This window comes from Branchiostoma floridae, chromosome 13 (assembly GCF_000003815.2).
Source record: "Branchiostoma floridae strain S238N-H82 chromosome 13, Bfl_VNyyK, whole genome shotgun sequence".
NCBI lineage: Eukaryota > Metazoa > Chordata > Leptocardii > Amphioxiformes > Branchiostomatidae > Branchiostoma > Branchiostoma floridae.
The window spans coordinates 18,739,740-18,759,784 of record NC_049991.1 but is presented as its reverse complement, the minus strand read 5'-3'; the positions used below and the strand labels follow the sequence as shown (position 1 = coordinate 18,759,784).

At 39.8% G+C, this 20,045-nt stretch overlaps 1 protein-coding gene across 8 annotated transcripts in view; it reads left to right on the top strand.

Annotated features, from left to right (window-relative positions):
* LOC118429709 (casein kinase I-like) overlaps positions 1–20,045 on the top strand; it is a 30,834-nt gene that overhangs the window by 6,589 nt on the left and 4,200 nt on the right. For 3 of the 8 annotated variants that reach the window (XM_035840321.1, XM_035840317.1, XM_035840323.1), the window contains exons 4-9: positions 10,543–10,691; positions 12,338–12,566; positions 13,232–13,402; positions 15,342–15,490; positions 17,011–17,188; positions 18,942–19,067. In XM_035840321.1, the coding sequence (XP_035696214.1) occupies positions 10,543–10,691; positions 12,338–12,566; positions 13,232–13,402; positions 15,342–15,490; positions 17,011–17,188; positions 18,942–19,067 (1,002 nt within the window). Of the gene's footprint in view, positions 1–10,329; positions 10,479–10,542; positions 10,692–12,337; positions 12,567–13,231; positions 13,403–14,654; positions 14,804–15,341; positions 15,491–17,010; positions 17,189–18,941; positions 19,131–20,045 lie in introns of all 8 variants that reach the window. The other 5 variants (XM_035840324.1, XM_035840322.1, XM_035840319.1 and 2 more) reach the window with 4 other exon arrangements.

Here is a 20,045-nt window from a genome sequence, read left to right as displayed (position 1 = left end):
TATACATCAATCTGTGCCATATATGTATCGTGGTGAATCACTTTAGTTGCTCATCCATGTGTTTCATGCCTGGTGTTGCGCAGAATTGTATTACTCACAACTGTTGCTTTTACAGAGCCCTCTCCATAAAAGGCACAGGGTGTTGATCTCTGGTTGCCATGTACAATGTAGATGATATATTCAATAGATTAAGAGAGGGATTTTTTGTCTCCTTGAGTTACAGACTAAAAATTTTTGTCCTATCAAGAGTCTGTATAAATTTTGCAGACACTCACTCACTGGGAAGGTTATTTGGAAAAAAAAAACAAGTCTCCCAAAGTATGGGCATTTTCTCTGGGAAAATCATCTGTAGAAAATTAAAAATAACTTATGTTCAGGAAATTAAAATTGTCTGCATGGATATTATTTTGCAAACAGTTATTGATAGAATTGTAAAAGGCAACAAGCAGATTTGTAATATTTGAGGTGAAGTCTGAAACAATAGTCCAACTCAAACCAAATTAACCCTTCTTTTGTCGGCTACGTTAGAATATTAGATTTAAAGTGTAGAGAAAAATTGTTTGGAGATGACCACGCCCAAATATGGAAAATTGGATCATGTCCCTTCCTTTGGGACCCTGTGACAGAATTCCAATTTGGGCAAAGTATTCTGTAATCAACTTATAATATCATCTTTCCTGCTTTTCACTTTGTAATTCGTGTAGTCATGCTTTTCACTGTATTGGTCGCTGAAAAATATTAAAGTTTTGAAAAATGTCATTGTTGGTTTTAGATAAATATTTACAATATGTAATATTCAGTGTGGTTTACACTTCAGTTACACTAGAATATGATGTCTGATCATGAACAATGGAATCATGATCCTAAAGTTTTTTTCAGGGAAAGACTTGATATATCACGTGTTAATTTATTTATTTATTTATCTTCAGCCACGACATCAAGCATTGTTGAACACAGAAAGAAAGAAATGCCAATAGTAAAGGAATTTCATTTCTGGAAGTAAAAATACAAAGAAAAATATCTTTACTCAAATTTCAGGCAAGCAAAATGTTTCTTCGGATTGTTTGGGCTAGTATATTTTTTATGTATTTGCCCGAAAGGACAATTGAATTTTAGAAAACTTGTCCAACCCTGGTGTGTCTAGCCAGAAATCCCCAGAATTAGCGGAGAACCCATTTATTATTTAGTCCTGCCCATCGGGGATATTACCATCCATTTGCGAGGCAGCTTTCATGTGACTGAAATTGAAAAATGTCCAAGAAATTTGCATACATAAATGAGAAACATTGTGCCCTTGCGGGATAAGAAGAATAGGGAAACATATGTTTCATTTTTAGTTCCATATTTGTCCAAGTTAGACATGAACTAGCTTTTATGATAAATGTAGTTGACTGTTCGAACGTTCGTACTAAAATTCTAACATTCTTTTGACTGAGCTTTTGATTTTACTAACCTAAATTCTACGGTATAAGATAGGCTCAAAGTAGTTCTAGGGGGAGTTGAACGTTATTTACGTGCAGACGTATGCTCATGTCATGGCTATCTACCATGTTCTAGTTGCACTTTGCCCCACAGGGTTCAAAATTTATCAATGGGGAATGGGTGCACTGGTACACTTACAGGTATCCTAAAAATTTTCATGCACAGAAAGAAATAATTTGTGTGCTCAAGTTATAATAAACTAGAAGGTTCATTCAGGGTTTGAATATGAAATTGTATAAGTTAACTGTTAACATCAAGATTGAACTATTGATTTAAAAAGGTTATATAAATTTTCCCCAGACCCCACACTAAATGTTGGTGACATTCTGTAGCGTGTACACAAATGTCTAGATATGTAGCATGTACAAAATCAAATGTTAGGTGTACATTCAATTTTGAATGCGCAAAAGTGCACATGCACCAGTTACCCAGTATTTTTTCCCGACCCTTTGCCCTCAGACCGTTCTTTGTCCCGTGGGAAAGGAAAACACGTTGATTACATATTTTTCCCTAATATGTCAGGATAGATGAACCCTGAGTAATTTATAATTAATGCTGCCCTCGTTAGAATGTGACGTTGTTTTTGATTTGTATCATTGATAACAGAATTACCCGTGCTATCTATACCAATTTTCTGTTAGCATGGAAATTTACTCACCAAGTTAGTACATTGCTGTGAAAATTTTATATTTTGTGAAAATTAGAATGGTAAATACATTTATGTACATTATTAAATTTCAAACATGTTATACAATTATAAGTACGTGGAAAATGTTAAGCATTCGAGCTGCAAAGCTTAATATTATGTAAATCTGACACAAATTCATTCGTCGATTGCTTGCTTGCACAGTTTGGGTTAAACAAAAGATACACAAAACACCCCAAAATGATTGAAAAGTCTTTCAATTCCAGTGCATTTCTATGTGAGTATGAAGAGACTTGAAAGAAATACAGATTATTTCAAATTGAATTTGACTACGTGACAGAAAAAAATTATGCCCACGACTTATTATCATGCTCTGATAGCCACATCAACAGTGGGTCCCCCTGAGGAACAATGATGATCACTTCCAGCATATCAAATCTTTCTGGAACTGTAATCATAGTGACATTGGAATAATCACACTCGCACATGATTGACGGATTGGAACGTGTAGAACTGGGTCGTTTCTCATCAGAAGACGGGTTTACAGTCGCGTCACGTTGACTATCGGGTTTAATTAGGATTGCGGGGAGATTGTTTTATGTGTTGGGTTGATAAAGGTTGACATTTATAGCAACACAATGTACTAGTATCTGTAACAGGTGAACAATATGTTGGAATGAGTACCTAAAAGAAATTCAGGTTAAGGTACAGGTGCACTGGTTTAAGTATCAGGGTTTTAGCTTTTAAGCGTGATGATAATTTTTCATATTTATTGGCATTGTTCAACAAGTAAATGTTGAAAAGTAGTGTTGTGGTCCTCATTTTAGCATGGTGGTCACAAATTATAGTGTAGTGCCTGTTCCACTAAAAATGCACAAGCTAGAACCCTGAAGTACCTGTAGGCTGTAGCTGTACTGAAACAGGTTTGATCAATTATAGGAATTTTCAAATAAAGTCTCAAAGACTCAAACAAGTATCTAACTCTTTTTTAGCGATGAATTGTTATCTTTATATAGGGAATTACATATTTGAATCTGGAGACAATTTCTTGTCAAGTTTATTGTTCTAGAGCTTTCATTGTTTGGATCCTGGAATGTTGGCTGGGCCGAAGAGTCTAATCTCCAGGCAGATCCTACGGTAGTATGAATTAGTATCAACAGCTGGCAGAGGAGTGAAGCCGGCATAGGAGTGTGTTTCGCTACCGAGGCTACATGGCAAATGTACACCTCTTGGCTGACTACACTCCTTGGCCAGTTAGGTACTATCTTATGCCATTGTAGGATCTGCTTGGAGATTACCAAGAGTCAAGGAAGAGAACTTGTCCAGAGTTGACAAGATGATAGATGAAGTCATGGATTCGAGCCCTGGTTGTTCTGACAACCCATTTATTAGTGTTATCTGGGTCATTGCACATGACTGGTCATTAGCATATATCCCGCCGTGATGTCATGTACTTAATATGCGGGTGGATCTTCACTATATATGGTTGTCATGTTTCATTTGTATGGAGGGAGGGGGGATGACTAGTAGGGGTGGGTACCGGTACAAAAAATTCAGGTACACTTACAGGTCCAGAGGATCAGGTACAGGTCAGGATCTGAACCTGGATGTGATTATCTGCGAAATCTTGTGAATGGGCTATATTCAAAACAATGGTCCATTTCACTACAGAGGAATCTGTTTGGTGAAGTATCAGACATCCACTAGTGTTTTAAGATCCTATCTTCGTGTAAATAACAAGTTAGCTATAACTTTGACTGAAGAAACTTGGAAAAAATGACTATCAATTCTCCTCTCCTTTTTATTTTGTTGGACGTGTAAGTCCCAAAACATACAACGTACATTTTCTGATAGGTCCAAAATGTGGTCCACTGATTTTTTTTCAGGTCCATTTTTTATGGACCGATCCAACAAGAAGAAACGATACCTAACATAGGGATGACAATGAAAATACATGTAGACCGCTAGCTAAAGCTAAGCTTAAGTTGCCATATATCACATTGTGATGCGTAGGCCCTGCACCCATCTCCGTTTTTAAGCCCTGGGGTCACACATATACAAGTCACTACAGCATGGGGCCGGTCCACCAGTAGTGAAGCATGTTTCCCTTCCATACTCTTCCTCTTTGCAAAGAAAGAAGTATGTACCATGTCGTTTAGTCTTTGGTATGACCGCTAGAGATATCATTTGATGGTCATGTAGGATGTGGACTGGCTTTGGAGTGGGACCAAATTTGGGCGACGAACCTTGTTATTAGAACACTGATTATGACAAAATTGCTACACAGACAGTCCCAGTGGGAAGTAGATGGGCCATATTACTGAAAAATGTATGTCTACAATCAGAAGATTGATTCGGAGTACTATGTATAAATCAGTTTTTGTTCAAAATTATTGTAAAACAATGCACTGGTATGTTGTATAACTCATACTCAGCTGTAATCGGTAATGATTTTGATGAACAGCAAACCATTTGAATATTGATTGATAAAATATCTTAAATGTTTTGATGATCAATTTTGTCTCTGGGAATATTTTTAATAGCATTTTCTCTGTCATGTTGAAGAATTTCTTGGATTGTTTAGTACCAGAGAAATTGGTAACGAATACGAACATTTCTGAGAACGGAGAATGATTTCCTCATGATTTTAAATGATGTACTGATAAGTGATATTTAGTGTTACAAACTGATTACTTAACTCATTGTGTAGTAACGCTAACAAATACAGTACCACATATAAAACCCACCCTATGGGTACAACAGGACTCCAGTGTTTTTTGTTGTGATCCCTGGTACGACAGATCAGAGCATGTGTACATGTGTCTCGTGTGGCATTCCTCCCCCTAAAATAGCCACATGATACACATGCGCTGCTTATTCGCTACACAGTGTTACAAACACTTGTGTTACAAGTCTGGCACACTTGCTGTGTGTTTTGGCTCCGAGTGTGTTGATAAATGAAGTGATGATACACTTGTAGCTGAAATACATCTTGCCAAGCCCTCTTTCGGGTAGCCAGGTGTTGAAACATGCTCATAAATTAATTTGCCTTGAAGTATACTCTTGGGTCGAAATTATGACTGTTTAGATGCAGATTTGAATTTGAAAATTGTTGAAATGCTGACCGTTTTACTGTTGGAAAGCTGACCAAATCAAACCCAATACCATTTTAGATTAGTAATAGTAGCTAGATGACAATTTCCATTTTGCTTTACATTTATTGTACTACCATATTCTATACCTTAGATGATTATTTTTGTCATTATTCTAATGTATACTTGCAATCAGCCTTCTGGCATGAATTTGCAGTTATGTTTTATTTACTATTTGCAAAACATAGCTGGAAAATTGCTTTGAACATTGACGCAAATGTTCTGTATAGTTTTCACCTGTCTGCGTCATGTAGGTACTCCAGTCACCTCATTACCAAATCATGATTGACTGCGTGCAGCTATTTTTGTGAAAACACCAGCTACTCTGTTGGGCTGAATTATGGTAGGATTATCACGAGAAGTGCACCGATGACGTTAGAACGACTCTCCAGGCTGTAAAATTATAGGACAGCTTATAGGCAAGCTTTTAGCTAGGATTTTATTATAGGGTCCAGATTTCTTGGTGAGTCGCAGTAAGTGGCATGACTACTGTAGGGGGTCCGGGGGCATTCACCTTCCATTGGTACAGAGTTTTGAGAATTTTAAGTTAAAACTTTGCATTCTGAGGTCCAAATGGTTAAGCCTGGTCACAGGTCTTGAGATTGCTAATGCTACACTTCTAGATCACAGCATTTGTGCTCTTGTTGATATTCTGAAAATTTATTTAGGCTAGAGGGGACTAAAAGAGGGGTGATGTTTATGTGTGTTGTAAGTTTTGGTTTGAAACAATATTGTTGAACAGTGACAAGGTGATGAGTGAATGAACTGTTCTAACATGGATAGCTACTTCCAGAGGTCAATAAAAAATTGGGAGGGGAGGGGGACACATATATGTGGTATCATGCAGAAGTGAATACGAAAGTCATAAATTGATAAGAATTAAAACCAACACAAACATTTCAATATTCCCAGTAATTCCTGAAGGTGAATAAGGATGGGGAGGGGGGCATCTCATCTTCTTCTTCGTATTGACGTCCAACTTTAAGTGGTTGAAGGCTCTGGACGTGGTTACGGGTCGTTTGGCTTTGGGTGGTCGCTTTTTGATACTTTACAGTTTGCTTTGTGTTTGTATGGGTGTATGGGTGAATAACCTAGCTCCTCAAGGCGCTAATCCCTGTCCGCCTCCCTGCAGCTGGGAGGCGGTGAGCCCTTCTGAGTTGCTAATGATGTCCCCATCAGTCTGGATGATGGATAGGGTCATGTAACGGTACTCCCCCAGTTAATAATACCCTTTCCCCTGTATCCTGACTCACCCCTTACCTAAAATAGTGGTCATTTCCTGGTACTGGGTGCTTGGTTTGGCCCGAGGCACAGTTGTGTAGGCCATACCAAATTTATTTGTTGGTTCTCTTATTACTTAAAACTTAAAGGGTGTCTGTGTGGCGCAACGGCTAGAGCGTTGGAATCAGAATCAGTAGGTCCTGAGATCGATACTCGCCATGCCCCCTGCCCCCCAAAACACCTATGGATTTGGTGCTGCCAGTGTGTCAACACCTACACACTTGCCACTAAGACCCGTGAATTTTTTTTTTTACTCTAAAGAAATAAAAGAATTAGAAGAAATCAAAATCAAAACTAAGTCTCTGGAGTGAACATCTGTAGTTTGGTACACACTGTTTAACTCTAAGGAACTGACTCTAGATTAAAGTTTACCTTACAGACTACTGTGTTTTCAGTTTGACTTATATATAGCTAGATGATAAACATTTTACATTTTAGTGAGATCCAATGAGATATTTTGGTGTTGCCTTTTGGTGATAAATGGTTAAGAAACGGATTTCTCCTCCAACAATTGTTGTTGATCATTAGATCCAGCTGTAGGATCAATATCTTGTCATACAACCCCTATTTCGTGCAAGCTGATGTTGTCTTTCTAAGGAAAGCTTGTGTTATATATTACCCTGTGTTGAATCACCCGTGTGTGGTTTTAGTTTAACACATAAATAATATTGATTTGAACATTTTGCAGATTGATTGGTCCAAGCAGCTTGTTTATGTATGCCATTTCCTTGTGAGTGGCTCATGTTTTACACAAGGAAAAACAAAAAAATATCTGTTCTTGATGGGAGACCAATGTGGACGTTTGCGCACCAAATCCGTATTGTGTTTTTGGCACACAATTAGACAGATTAGCCGAAGAGGCTTGGCGGGCGTCACTCCACCGTTGGGGAAAGTCGTGTAAAGTGCCTTTCCCAAGGGCACAACGTCGGGGTATGGTGGGTATCAAACTCGGAACCTTTCGATTCCAAGCCAAACGCTCTACCACTAGTACCAGTTACGCCGCACTAACGCCACACAAGGTGTTCTACACAAGGAGTAGACTTTTCACCAACGTAGCATTATATTTTAAAACCTTAAAGCCATAAGGATAAGATTCTAGATGTTTGTTGCATATTGCATATCACATGTTACATGAAATGATACAACTTTGAGAGTTTGCCAGTGGGATTTTGAACCCTAGCTCTGACGTCAGGTTGGCAAGTTGCCAGTGTCAACATCTTATGCCTTAATGTACCTGGGAAAAACTCCAGGTTAGATATAGCATAAAAATGCATTATAAAATAGGTCAATCTTTGATTTAAATATTCTTCTTCTTCAAGAAAAACGTTGAACGGAAAGTTCACCATAGAATAGCTCATATCTCAGACACTTCGGTTCAAAATTGTATTATTCCCACAGAATTATGACGAGTGATTGTGTTCGAGGGTTGAAATCTAATTGTCTGCTCTAGACGACGGAGCGTTGGCCTCGTTTTCTTTTTTTTATAACAATCTACTGTTCTGACGTCACAGGCGGACTCAGAAAATTTAAACGGGCTGTTGCCATGGCAACAGTGCGTGTACCCAGTTGTCATGGCAACCAGCGTGGCTTGTGATTACATAGGAAGAAATTTGGGAATCGGCCAATAATTAAAGGCCAGAAAAAGAAACTTAAAACCTGTTATGATGTAATTATTGCCAAGTATAGATCTATTTATGTATATTACAACAGCTGGTGTGGAAATAATCTCTTGTTAGGTTTTGACCATAAAGTATTCAGGATTTCGAAGTACCAACTTATGATATTGTCTTGATTCAATTTTTCAGATAATATCTTGTGAAAAATGTTTGATTTCTCAGGTGACAAAAACATTATCCTAGTGCCAATTTGCTATAATTTACAAATAGAGCCAATGATAAGAGAATTCCATTGCTGGAAGTGAAAATACGTACTTGAAAAAATATTGTGTACATTTTGGGCTAGTGAAAAGTTGGTTTGGGCAAGTAAATTTTGTTGCATTTTAGAACATCTTGTTCAGCCCCTGTGTGTGTGGATTATAGAAAGGTCATGTCTGCCCACTCCTCACACCAGCTAATGTTACAACAGGCTTTACAGATATCAATATCTGACATGACATTTGTGCCCACCAGTGCCTGACCTATAGAAAATGTGGCAGAGGCAACCCAACCCCTACCAATCACTGCAGTTCTGATGATACCAAACAAAATTGTGCAGTCAACGATTTGAGGCTATGGGTAAAAATTGGTAGTATATTAGTCCTCTAACTTCTAAGTCTAACTAGAATTCCATTTAGCCATTTTAGGATAATGGTAACTTGTTCAAAGCAAGGTTATAAGACCACTTCAAGGCAATGAGCTAAGAAGTTGGAAATAATTATACAAGGAGACAGCAGTGGACATTGGTTTTGAAGGCTGTAGACAGGAGGGAAACAGTTGTCGTAAAAAGAGAGTTCCATAGTTTGGCAGTCCAGGGAAAGAAACTTGCTGAGAACGGCATATTGAGAACGGTAATTGAACAGTATAGTGATTGTGAGTGTTGAGCTGAAAGGCTGTCAGTGTGGAGGCACAAGTAGTGCAAGATTGTGTTTACTAATGTCTATTGTCTTGTGACATCTGTTTCCCAGTTATTGCAACTTTTGTTGAAGAGAAGGTAGACAAGTGTAACCCCTGGTCAAAACAGGAAACGCCAGAAGTTTCAGTCTGTCTCCAGAGGCGGCTCGTGTTGAGTGAAAACAAGGCGGCTGGTGTTGACGTTGGTCTGTTTGCTGTGCTGTAGACAGAAACACTGAAACAGTTAGAAAACCTGTTGGAAACAGGATTAGATCTTGTAGACAGTCAAAACTGTCCAAGAAGATCACAATGTTTGCTGCATTGTAGACAGAAACAGCCAGAAAACTTGTTGGGAATAGGTTTAGAACTTGTATTAACATTAAAAACTGCCCCCCAAAAAACATTATATAGACAGGTGTTTACTGTTTTATAGACAGGATTCTTATGCTTGTATCTTTGTTGAAAATTATCTTAAGGGACCAGGTCAGGTGGTCCTTACTCAGAGGTGGTCACTTGTACAGGTTGACTTGACTGTTCCCTGACATGTTTAGGTTCATGGTGGCTTTGTAACAGGGCTCTAGCCAGCTTGAATTTTTTTTCCGTCAGCCAATTCCCAATGTCGCGAAAACACTATTCCAGGAGTTAGAAAGACTGAACTGAGACCTTGAAAAACGGGTTTTTAATGAGATTATCGTATGCGAAAGGGCGCCGACACACTTCGTCAACAATAATGATAATAGCAAAACAAACAGTGTATAGCTTTTACGGCGTCCCCCAAGCCGCCTGTAGCTTCAACCAAGGATTTTTGTCCATCAAGGTTGACGGATTGGTTTTAAAATTTTTCCGTCACACGCAGCAAATTTCCGTCAATTGACGGAAAAACGGACGCTGGCTAAAGCCCTGCTTTGTAACCTAGATGACGAATGAAGTTCTGGGTAAAATACTTACAGATTTTTTTTACAGTTCACTTAATGCCAGCATTCACAAGGACTCCGCTATAGAAATAATAATGTTGATCCATCAAAAAGAAGCAAAGTTGACAGTAGATGTGTGCATACTCTGACTGAGTGCATTGTCCACTTGTTTAAACTTGATCTGTGTCTATGACAAACCTATGACATGTTTTCCCTCCTACTAGGAACTTCTAGTGTCCATCCCGTTCCCCCGTGTGTATATGTGTGTGTGTTTTCCAGCATAATGTTTTATTTTCTCCGAACAGTGGGGATTCCTACAATCAAATGGTGCGGTGTGGAAGGCGACTACAATGTCATGGTCATGGAGCTGCTCGGTCCGAGCCTCGAGGATCTTTTCAACTTCTGCTCTCGGAAGTTCACGCTCAAGACAGTCCTTCTCTTAGCAGACCAATTGGTAAGGCTGCATGGCTAAAAATTGTGACTCTATTTTTTTTCCTTTTTCCCTTTTTGCACACCAGTCGGGATTCCTACAATCAAATGGTGTGGGGCGGAAGGGGACTACAATGTTATGGTGATGGAGCTACTGGGGCCTAGCTTGGAAGACCTTTTCAACTTCTGCTCGCGCAAGTTCACCCTCAAGACTGTCCTACTCCTGGCAGACCAACTGGTAAGCATGCACCTCTGGTCCCCGTGACTGATCTCCAAGCAGATCCTACAATGGCATAAAAGATGGTACCAAACTGGCCAAGGAGTGTCGTCAGCCAAGAAGTGTACATTTGCCTTGTAGCAGAACACACTCCTAGGCCGGCTTCACTCTTCTGCCAGCTTTTGATACTATCTTATGCTACCATAGGATCTGCTTGGAGATTACCCCGTGACCACTGGTCTGGCCTGGTCAGGCGCTGACGGCCGGTTTTTGATTCGATTCTCTGTCGCCCTCCTCCTCTGCGTCTCCCAAGCTACGTCGCCATGTACGCCACCTCATCACTCGCATTGTTTTTGTTTACCTGTTATTGTTGTTGTTTTTGTTGTTGTTTCACTCCTAACAATACAAACTCGTCAGCCTGACGACACACAGATGCTTTTCGTGTTCATCTGTGTTGGCCAATAATATACCAACACATAAAAGCAGACCCTGTGAGTTTTGAACCAGTTCTATGGCCTTCCTCAGCATCGGTGGGTACTCACCTTTGACCTGTAACTCATCACATGATCATGGTAGTTGTAGGTCAGTCACCATGAGGAAGGCCTAAGGAATGGTATAAAGTTCTTAAAGTCTGCTTTTTTTGTGTTGGTTGCAAAGTCAGCTTTTTGTGTTACTTGCATGTTCTGTATTTTTATTGTGATGGAAGAAGTTCATTTTTAGAAATAGGTGCACTTATGTTCCTAACCTTAACATTTTAGACTTTTGGCTTTTACAAGATACACTCAATTTCTAGAACTTCATAACCTTGCTGTAGCAAAATTGAATTTTACAAAGAAACTAAAACCGTGGGTTTTCAACCACTTGTAAGATTAAGCGACATCTACCAATGCATTTCTGGTTTGATTGTTGATTTCTAAGTTGTCGATAAATTTTTGGATCAGTGCACCTAGCCTAAGAATTTAGTTGCATAGAGACAGACTTATTTCTAAGATGAAGTAGAAAGTCTGTAAAATGTTACTGCAAATCTGTCCGCTTCTCTTGAAAGCTTGGGATTGGGAATATGAGATTCCTTAAAACATAAAACCACTGCGAATGTTTTTGCATTTACAGTGTATATCTTTTTTCTCCTTGTTTGTTTGCACAGATAAGTAATTTTGCAGTAAAGAACTTACTGTGAAAACCGTGAGCATAAAACCACTGCAAATATTTCTGCGTTGACAGTGTGCGTCTTTTCTTTCTTTAATTTCGCAGTGAAGAGCTTATTGTGAAAACAGTGAGCCTAAAACCACTGCGAATATTTCTGCATTTACACGGTACAAAATACTTTTCTGAGTGAGGTTGCACAGTGTGCAACCTGGGGCAAAAACTAGGTTGCACAACTGAATTTCAAGTTTGCACCACCTACAATTCACTAATTTCTGAAAAAAGGTACAATACATACATGTTTGGCTGATATGAAACAGAGCTGACTAGGTACATTTATTCCTTCCTAGTAAATCGACAACAAAATCGAGTTCTGAGGCTCAAAATCTAAGTTGCACCCTGTGCAACCTGAGTTTAGAAGTAAGTTGCACCAAGCAAAAAGTGGTTGCAATGTGCAAGTGGGTATTTTGCACGCTGATTTACAGTGTATGTCTTCTTTCCCTCCGTGTCTGTCTGCTGCACAGATAAGTAGGATAGAATACATCCACTCCAAAAACTTCATCCATCGAGACGTGAAGCCGGACAACTTCCTGATGGGTCTTGGGAAGAAGGGGAACCTGGTGTACATTATCGACTTCGGACTAGCCAAGAAATACCGGGACGCCAGAACCCACCAGCACATACCCTACAGGGAGAACAAGAACCTGACGGGCACAGCCAGATACGCATCCATCAACACGCACTTAGGAATAGGTCAGTAGGATGATGATGATGATGATGATGTGGTTTATTATTCTTTCTTTCTTTGTACAAAATACACACATGGCAGTGCACAAAACTCGAGCACTGAATTGGACTGGTATACAAGTTTTTTTACATCTCTTACATCGTTAAAAATTTGTTACTATTCACAACATCTAACTTTACCTATCACATCATATACACGTCTAAAATTATGAAGATAAAGAATTGTTCTTTTAACACATCAACCACATGTACACATTACAATTCAAAATTACATCCTACAAGCATTAAAAGGACATGTTGCAATACAAAAGTGAAGGAGGGAGAGAGTTGTAGATGGGTGTAAAATTAAAAAGAACAAAGGCATCAAAACTGCTTTCTGATAGAAACTCCACCTGCTGTTCCTATTGATGAACTTGTGGCAGTTTTTTTTATAGCTTTGGGTTCTTAATTGGAATCTGGAAAGTGCCATTTTCTGATGCCTGTCTAATATTATTGTTTACATTGCTTGAACAAACTGCAGCCCTCTCATCAATAAACAATGGGTTGCCTGTTACCTGTAGATATTAGCCTCCTACTGTGATTTAGTTTGTGATATAGGAAGCAGTTCCGAAGCACAGAAGTGTAAACTAACTTTCCTTTTATTTCCTTTGTTGTATTTTTTTGTCCCCTAGAACAAAGCAGAAGAGACGACATGGAGTCGCTTGGCTACGTCCTGATGTACTTCAACTTGGGCAGCCTGCCCTGGCAGGGCCTCAAGGCCGCCACCAAGCGACAGAAATACGAGAGGATAAGCGAAAAGAAAATGTCCACTCCCATAGAGGTTCTGTGCAAGGGATATCCCTGTAAGTTTTCACTCGGTGGTAGTGAGTGTAGAAAGTGTTAGGTGTAGGGGTAAATGATCAATTATAGATAAATGTTAGTTCACTGTGGGGTAACTGAAACTCATGGTCCATGAATTGTTTTAGTCTGAATATCAAATTTACAGACAGTCGTTTCAAATTGCAATATTGTCGAAATATTGCAGGATGAATCCACCATCCGTCAATTTTTTATTTAGACAGTGTTTTTAAAACACTGGATATAGGTGGATCAATGGATATAGGTTACCCCGCAGATAATGGTGAACTAGCATTACATAATAGAATACATCACTTTTCCTCATCTGTGTTTTGGATAGCAAGGAAAAGAACTAGTTTTTGTGATGTAGCCTTCGCTGAGCACTAGATAGTGGTAAACTATATACCAATTTTAGTTCAAATTTTTTCAACGAAATGATTCATATTCATGTCAAATATCCCTTCAAAGTTGTAGTTGTTTGTAAGATGTGGTTGCAGGGCTGTTTCCAGCTTTAATTTTTTTCCCTGTCTCTCGCATTGTCTGGGAGACCATGTTGTTGATTTTCATTCTTAAATCTGTCATTGTAAGCTTTCAACAATGCATTTTCCTCAGTTTCATGTCACGAAGCTCAGATTTTCGCATAGGACAGCAGGGTTTGACTTGTTTTCTACAGTTCACTTGTCCTATCGACGGGCAAGTACACAAAAAATCTACTTGCCCGAAGCAATTTTTCACTTGCCCAAAAGTTAAATGACATTTTCCTATGTATTTTCACTTCCATTGATGGAATTACTGATATTGGCTCTATTTTTCTGTGTTAACCAATGCTTGATGTCATAACTGTGAAATGTAGCAAGTATATGAAAATCTCACTCTATGGAAAAAATCTAGCTTGCCCGATCGGGCAAGTGGGGTACGGTATGCACTTGCCAAATCGGCATTTTCACTTGCCTGGGACAATAGGGCTAGTAGACTTGTCCAACCCTGGGACAGAACAACGTTTCTGTCTGTCCCAACACGCAAATTCCATTCCAGGACGTAAGAACGGGTCCTGGAGACAGCCCTGCATGGTTGTTAACTCACGTTTGGCCCATCATTCCATTGAAGTTTACAAAAGTGTAACATAGTCGTTCAATTAATTCTCTTCGCACCTAAGGTAGTTAGTCAGTACATCATTCAAAAACCTGCTCCTGCGATCAGGAGGTTCGAGGTTTTTAAAGTTTGTGTTTTTTGCGTCTCTCTCTCTCTCTCTTGCAGCGGAATTTGCGACCTACATAAATTACTGTCGCTCTCTCCGATTCGACGCTAAACCGGAATACTCGTATCTTAGGCAATTGTTCCGAAACCTGTTCCATAGACAGGGGTTCACATATGACTACGTGTTTGACTGGAATTTGTATCATCTTGTAAGTATTACAACTGTTTTTATATATATATTTATATGTATCAGGGGCCTGCCTGGCAAGATTTGGGGTTCCATGTGGTTTCTTCACATTTAGAAGGTGGAAATTTGTGTTCTAAAATTAAAAGGGCACAAATTTTAAATTTGTAACCTTAACCTTTGTTAGACAAATTCAAACTTGCATTTGGCTGTTTGTTTCCAGCTCACACAGAGATATATATGTATATCATACATTTATATGTTCTAATGTGTGAACTAAAAATGAACAAAGAAAGTTGCAAATGATTGTATAGGTTCATACTTCAATCTTTACATTTAAATGCTTGACATGAACATTTGTGCCATATTTTCACGCATTTCAATGTTGAAAGAATTTTCTCGTGATGCAAGCACCTTTTTGTCAATCTGAATTATCTGTTACAAAGTGTAGTTTAATGCTTCAAAGTTTACGAGACCATATGGAACCCCAGATACAGCCAGCAGTCCTTGTACCGTCACTTAGATCTGTCTTGTGAACCTCTCATTTCTCTTTCTCGTTTCAGCGGAGTTTGCGACCTACCTAAATTACTGCCGATCGATTCGATTCGACGACAAACCAGACTACTCGTATCTAAGGCAGTTGTTCCGAAATTTGTTTCATAGGCAGGGGTTCACTTATGACTACGTGTTTGACTGGAATATGCTAAAATTTGTAAGTACACACGAGGTTTGGCCCTCCAGACTGTTGTTACTTCTACTACTACTACCTTTTTTTGCATGATGAGGGGGTGGGAGGGCTTCTGGGGTTGATTTTCTTTCGTGCAGTTCACTCTCTATCTGCTAGGGGGAGAAGGGGGGTCTTGCATGCGTGTGTGGTGAAATTTGACCCCTGAAAATTTGTTTACATTTTGATCAAGTGTTGAAGTGATAATGTATTGAGGTGCTGTTGTATGTTACTTACACCTTTCCCAACTTGGATGCTTCTACCTGTATATAGAGATTTTGCAAGTTTTTGTTTTGTATTTGATCAGGCTTTTAACACTGCTATTGTATTGGCTTGCAAAATTAGATGCAGAAAAACTAACCAACAAACGTTAATGATTGCCATGAATTGTCTTAATTCTTGAGAAGAAAAGTGTGTGAAAAGTGGTTATATTTGTATTGGTATTTTAACATTAAGTTGTCCTCTATTCGAAATTCAGAACAAAAAGCAACACAAAAGGTTATGTTGTCCTTTCATTGAAATACTATCAAATATTTTTTTGATCATGATAAAATGATGAAATGGAATCTGATAAAATTGCATGAGGAAGATACTTCAATTTTGCCCTGATGGTTTCATCTACAGTTAGGCCATGCCAATTTTATTTCTTGGTTCTTAGATCTATAACAAAATAAAACTGAGCTGGAATATGAAGAGGAAAGCAGTGCCTAAGGAGAAAGTTTTAGAGAATGAATCTAGTAAGATTCAACAATTCCTCCCAGTGCTATGTTTTCATCTTGTTTCCTTGCTTCAGTTTTACTTTGAAATATCCAAGAGCCAAGAAAATAGATTGGTGCGGCCAAAGTGGTGAACTGGAAGTCAAAATCCCTTGTTCCCAACCGATGCCGACCTAGCCGATGCTTCGGTGACCGTTAGTCACCTTCCTCAGGGCAATGACATTGCACTTCAGCTAAGTGTCACTTCTGTAGTGTGAACAATACGATGCCAAACTTGACTGAATTAGTAGTTTTAAAAGTTGGTATTGCCCAGAGGAAAGTGACAGACTGTTGTAGAAACGTCAGCTAGGCTTTAACACATTGGTTGTGAACAAAGGACTCAAGTGAATTACTACTCTCCAAGCTGAGGTTAGGCTACATAATAGATGTTTTAAACTTTTTTTAGCCAATTTTGTCCGGCTTTCTATTTTGTACTGATTTCTTCATGTCCGCTAGCCAAACAAACTGTAGTCTCCAAGCAGATTCCCGGTGGAATAGGAGTACAGCTGCCTACCGGGTCCCCATTCCTTCTAGCTCCCTTAGGCAGACTATACTCCTTGGCCAGCTTTGATCCTATCTTATGCTGCAACCGTGAAATCTGTTTGGAGATTAAACAAACAGCACAAAATTATAAAGCCAGACAAAAACGTCTAAACAAACATTAAAAACGGAACCTTTGCATGGAGAGTAGTGACGTCCCAACCTGATATATACTCACGCACGGCTGTGAACCCTTCCCGGTTTTTCCGACAGGGCGGCAGCAGTAGAAGTTCAGACGACACTGACCGGGACAGGAGAGAGGACCGCCACCATCACCATAACAACCCTCGCACCTCCACGCCGCGTGCCCTCACCGGCACCGCCACGGCCGGAAGGTTACGCACGGGCGACGCCACCAGTCCACAGGCCGCCACGCCATCCCCCGCCGCCCGTAAGTTGTCGTGGTGTGGACTAACGCAGGGCAGGAACTAACCAACGATTTGTAGAGACAATTCAGTCTGCAACTGGCCTGGACGACCATCCGGAAAATAGTTCACTCCTGTGTTCGCTTCTGCTACCTGTGTGGGAAACTGTATTATTCAAACCTTTTGGTGGTGATGCCAGTTATCAAGCTAATTAAGAAATGGGTTCTAGAGGACAACAGGCCTCCCTCAAACGGGTAGAGGGTGTTTCGGGTGAGCGCTTGTACCCATTCCTTATTTTGCTGATGTGTAGGGACCAAGGAGGTTTAACCTCCTTGTAGGGACCAACCAAAATTTGGACGATTCCAGACGTTAAAGACGAAATAGCAGAGAAGTGACTATAGTGTGTAATGAGCGTCAGAGTGAGCTAGTATCCAGATGGTACCCAGGCCAATCTACAACTGGATATTTCAAAAGGAATTTGGATTCTATTGTGGTCACCAACAGATTTGTGCTAACCGATGAATCTTGTTTGCTTGAAATAACTCTGGTCATACTGAATTGGGAAGTACGCTGGGAATAAGATATGAAGTATCAATGCTTGAAGTGTCTCCTGTAACTCGAACAACAGCAGCTGAGTGAGTCATTTGCATCAGCTTTGTCTTGACTTTGTCTTACCTTTGTTTCCTATTGGATAATCCTAAAATTTGTCTCATCTCCCTTGCATCTCAATTCATAGTTAGGCTATAAAACCTATTTCTCCACCTGATTTCTTCAGTGTCGCTGACGAAAGATAGTGGGTGCTATATGAAACATCTGACCGTTTCCAAAAAATCATATCCAGTTGCTTGAGTGACTGCTTTTTGGCTTGTTCTATTTCCTGGGTGTCAAACCTTCATCAACGAATGCTTGAAGTAGATTTCCACAATTCCCACAGTCTTCCCTTATTCAATGTGACAATTGATATCTGCTGCTTACAACTAACCAATGGCATGTGTGTCGTGCTTGATTGTGAGAATCTGGATGGTTCAAGCTCTGGATGTGCTAAATTCTTGAGAAATATTTTCCTAATCAAGTTGTATGCTATTAATCATTGAACTGACAAAGTATCTAAAGATTAAAAAATTTCTATTGTGTGCAATTTGTGGCTGGGGACAGATCAGCGAATTGTCTCTACTTTTCTTTGGACATTTAAAAAAAATTCTATCCACAGTTTGGACTATACGAAATCGTTGAACTGTTGATTAGAGGCTACGAAGTCTATATTGTTCGCAATTAGTGGCTGGGGACAGGTCAGCTAACGTTTTCCACTTGTCTTTTTTCTCAACATGTATTTTTAAAAAAGATTCTAACTCTGGCAGGGACAGACGAGCTAATGTTTTCTACTTGCCTTTTTCTAGACACAAATTTTTAGGCCACACCAATTTAATTCGTTGGTTCTCGGATTAAAAAAAACAAAACTTTACTGGAAAAACATAATGACAACAAAGCCTGAGGACCAGGTTTGGCCTTGGTGCTCTAAGTTTTGTAGAGTGAATACAGTCATGTTCAAGTTTTCCTCCCTACCCTCTAGCTTTATGATGTCCTCTTGCTATATTTTCACTTTAAAATAATTTGAGAACCATGAAATTAAAATGGTATGGCCTTTAAAAAAGATGTTAACTCTAGCTCATCGTGCAGCAGGATTCTTCGTGTGGTGTGTGGCTTGTAACAACCAACCTAACCCCCCTCCCGGCGTTCTCAGCCTCGGTACAGTAAGCCCTCTCACCTCTTACCTTTCAGCGACCTCCCCGCGACCCCTGTCCCGTGCGGAGCGAGAGCGGCGAGTGAGCATGCGGTTGCACCGCGGGACGGCGCCCAATGTGTCGACCTCTGACCTGACAGCGACAGGGCGTACCGACCCCGCTCGTATGTCCGCCTCTCACGTACACTCTGGGAACCTGGTGGGCTCAGGGCTGAACTCTGGGTTAGGTACGCAGAAAAACGCCCGACGGTGTGCGGCAGCGACTTTCGCTCGCAAATTTACGCCAACTTCCTCTCAAATTACTGAAATAAACTTTGGTGGTGCTGATTCGGATCAGAGGTGGAATGTGTACAATTGCTGCAGGGTCTTGTCGTTCTTTGTATGTATGTATGGCTTGTTCTGCCAAGCAATACACCAAAAAATGTTTCTTTCCAGTTTCTATCGAGAAAATTTATTATTCAGAATAAGTCATTCAGGGACTTATTTTACAAAGAGCCAATGCTATCCCTTGCGTAAGTCAGAAGATTTTTTTGGCAAATGACTTCTCAGATTATCCTACATTGCCAAGAAGTGTGTATGATTTAACAACAACAAAAGGAAGTAATAAAAAAAAAAGTACTACAAGTCCCTAAGATGATTGTACATTTTCCCTCTTTGAGCAACTAACCTAATTGTACATTTCAAATCTAACAGAATTGCCAAGAAAAGATCAGCGTGTTTGCTCTTTAAGCCTTTCCAAGCTCTTCAAAACCTTGACTTTTTTTCAGAAGGACATCTCGGCCTGTCCACCTTGGCCAAACTCTTCCAAAACTTGACTCATTTCCAAAGGAGGTCTTGGCCAGTCCACCTTGGCCAAACTCTTCCAAAACTTGACTTATTTCAGGAGGAAGTCTTGGCCAGTCTTCCTTGGCCTGCCCTGTCTTCTCAAGGGTATCATATTTGGAGGCTTTCTCCTTTTGCCAAATACTTCTACGCTTCACAATCTGTGCCCAGGTTTCAGCCTATCAGTCCCATAATGCATCCTGAGTATCTGTCCTCAGCCACTTGGATAGTTTCTGATGGGGGAGGGGGGCATTGGGGTCACTGTTGAACTTGAAGGTTATTTGTTCCTTCTCGAGGATGTTTTTTGTGTCCGCTGTCAA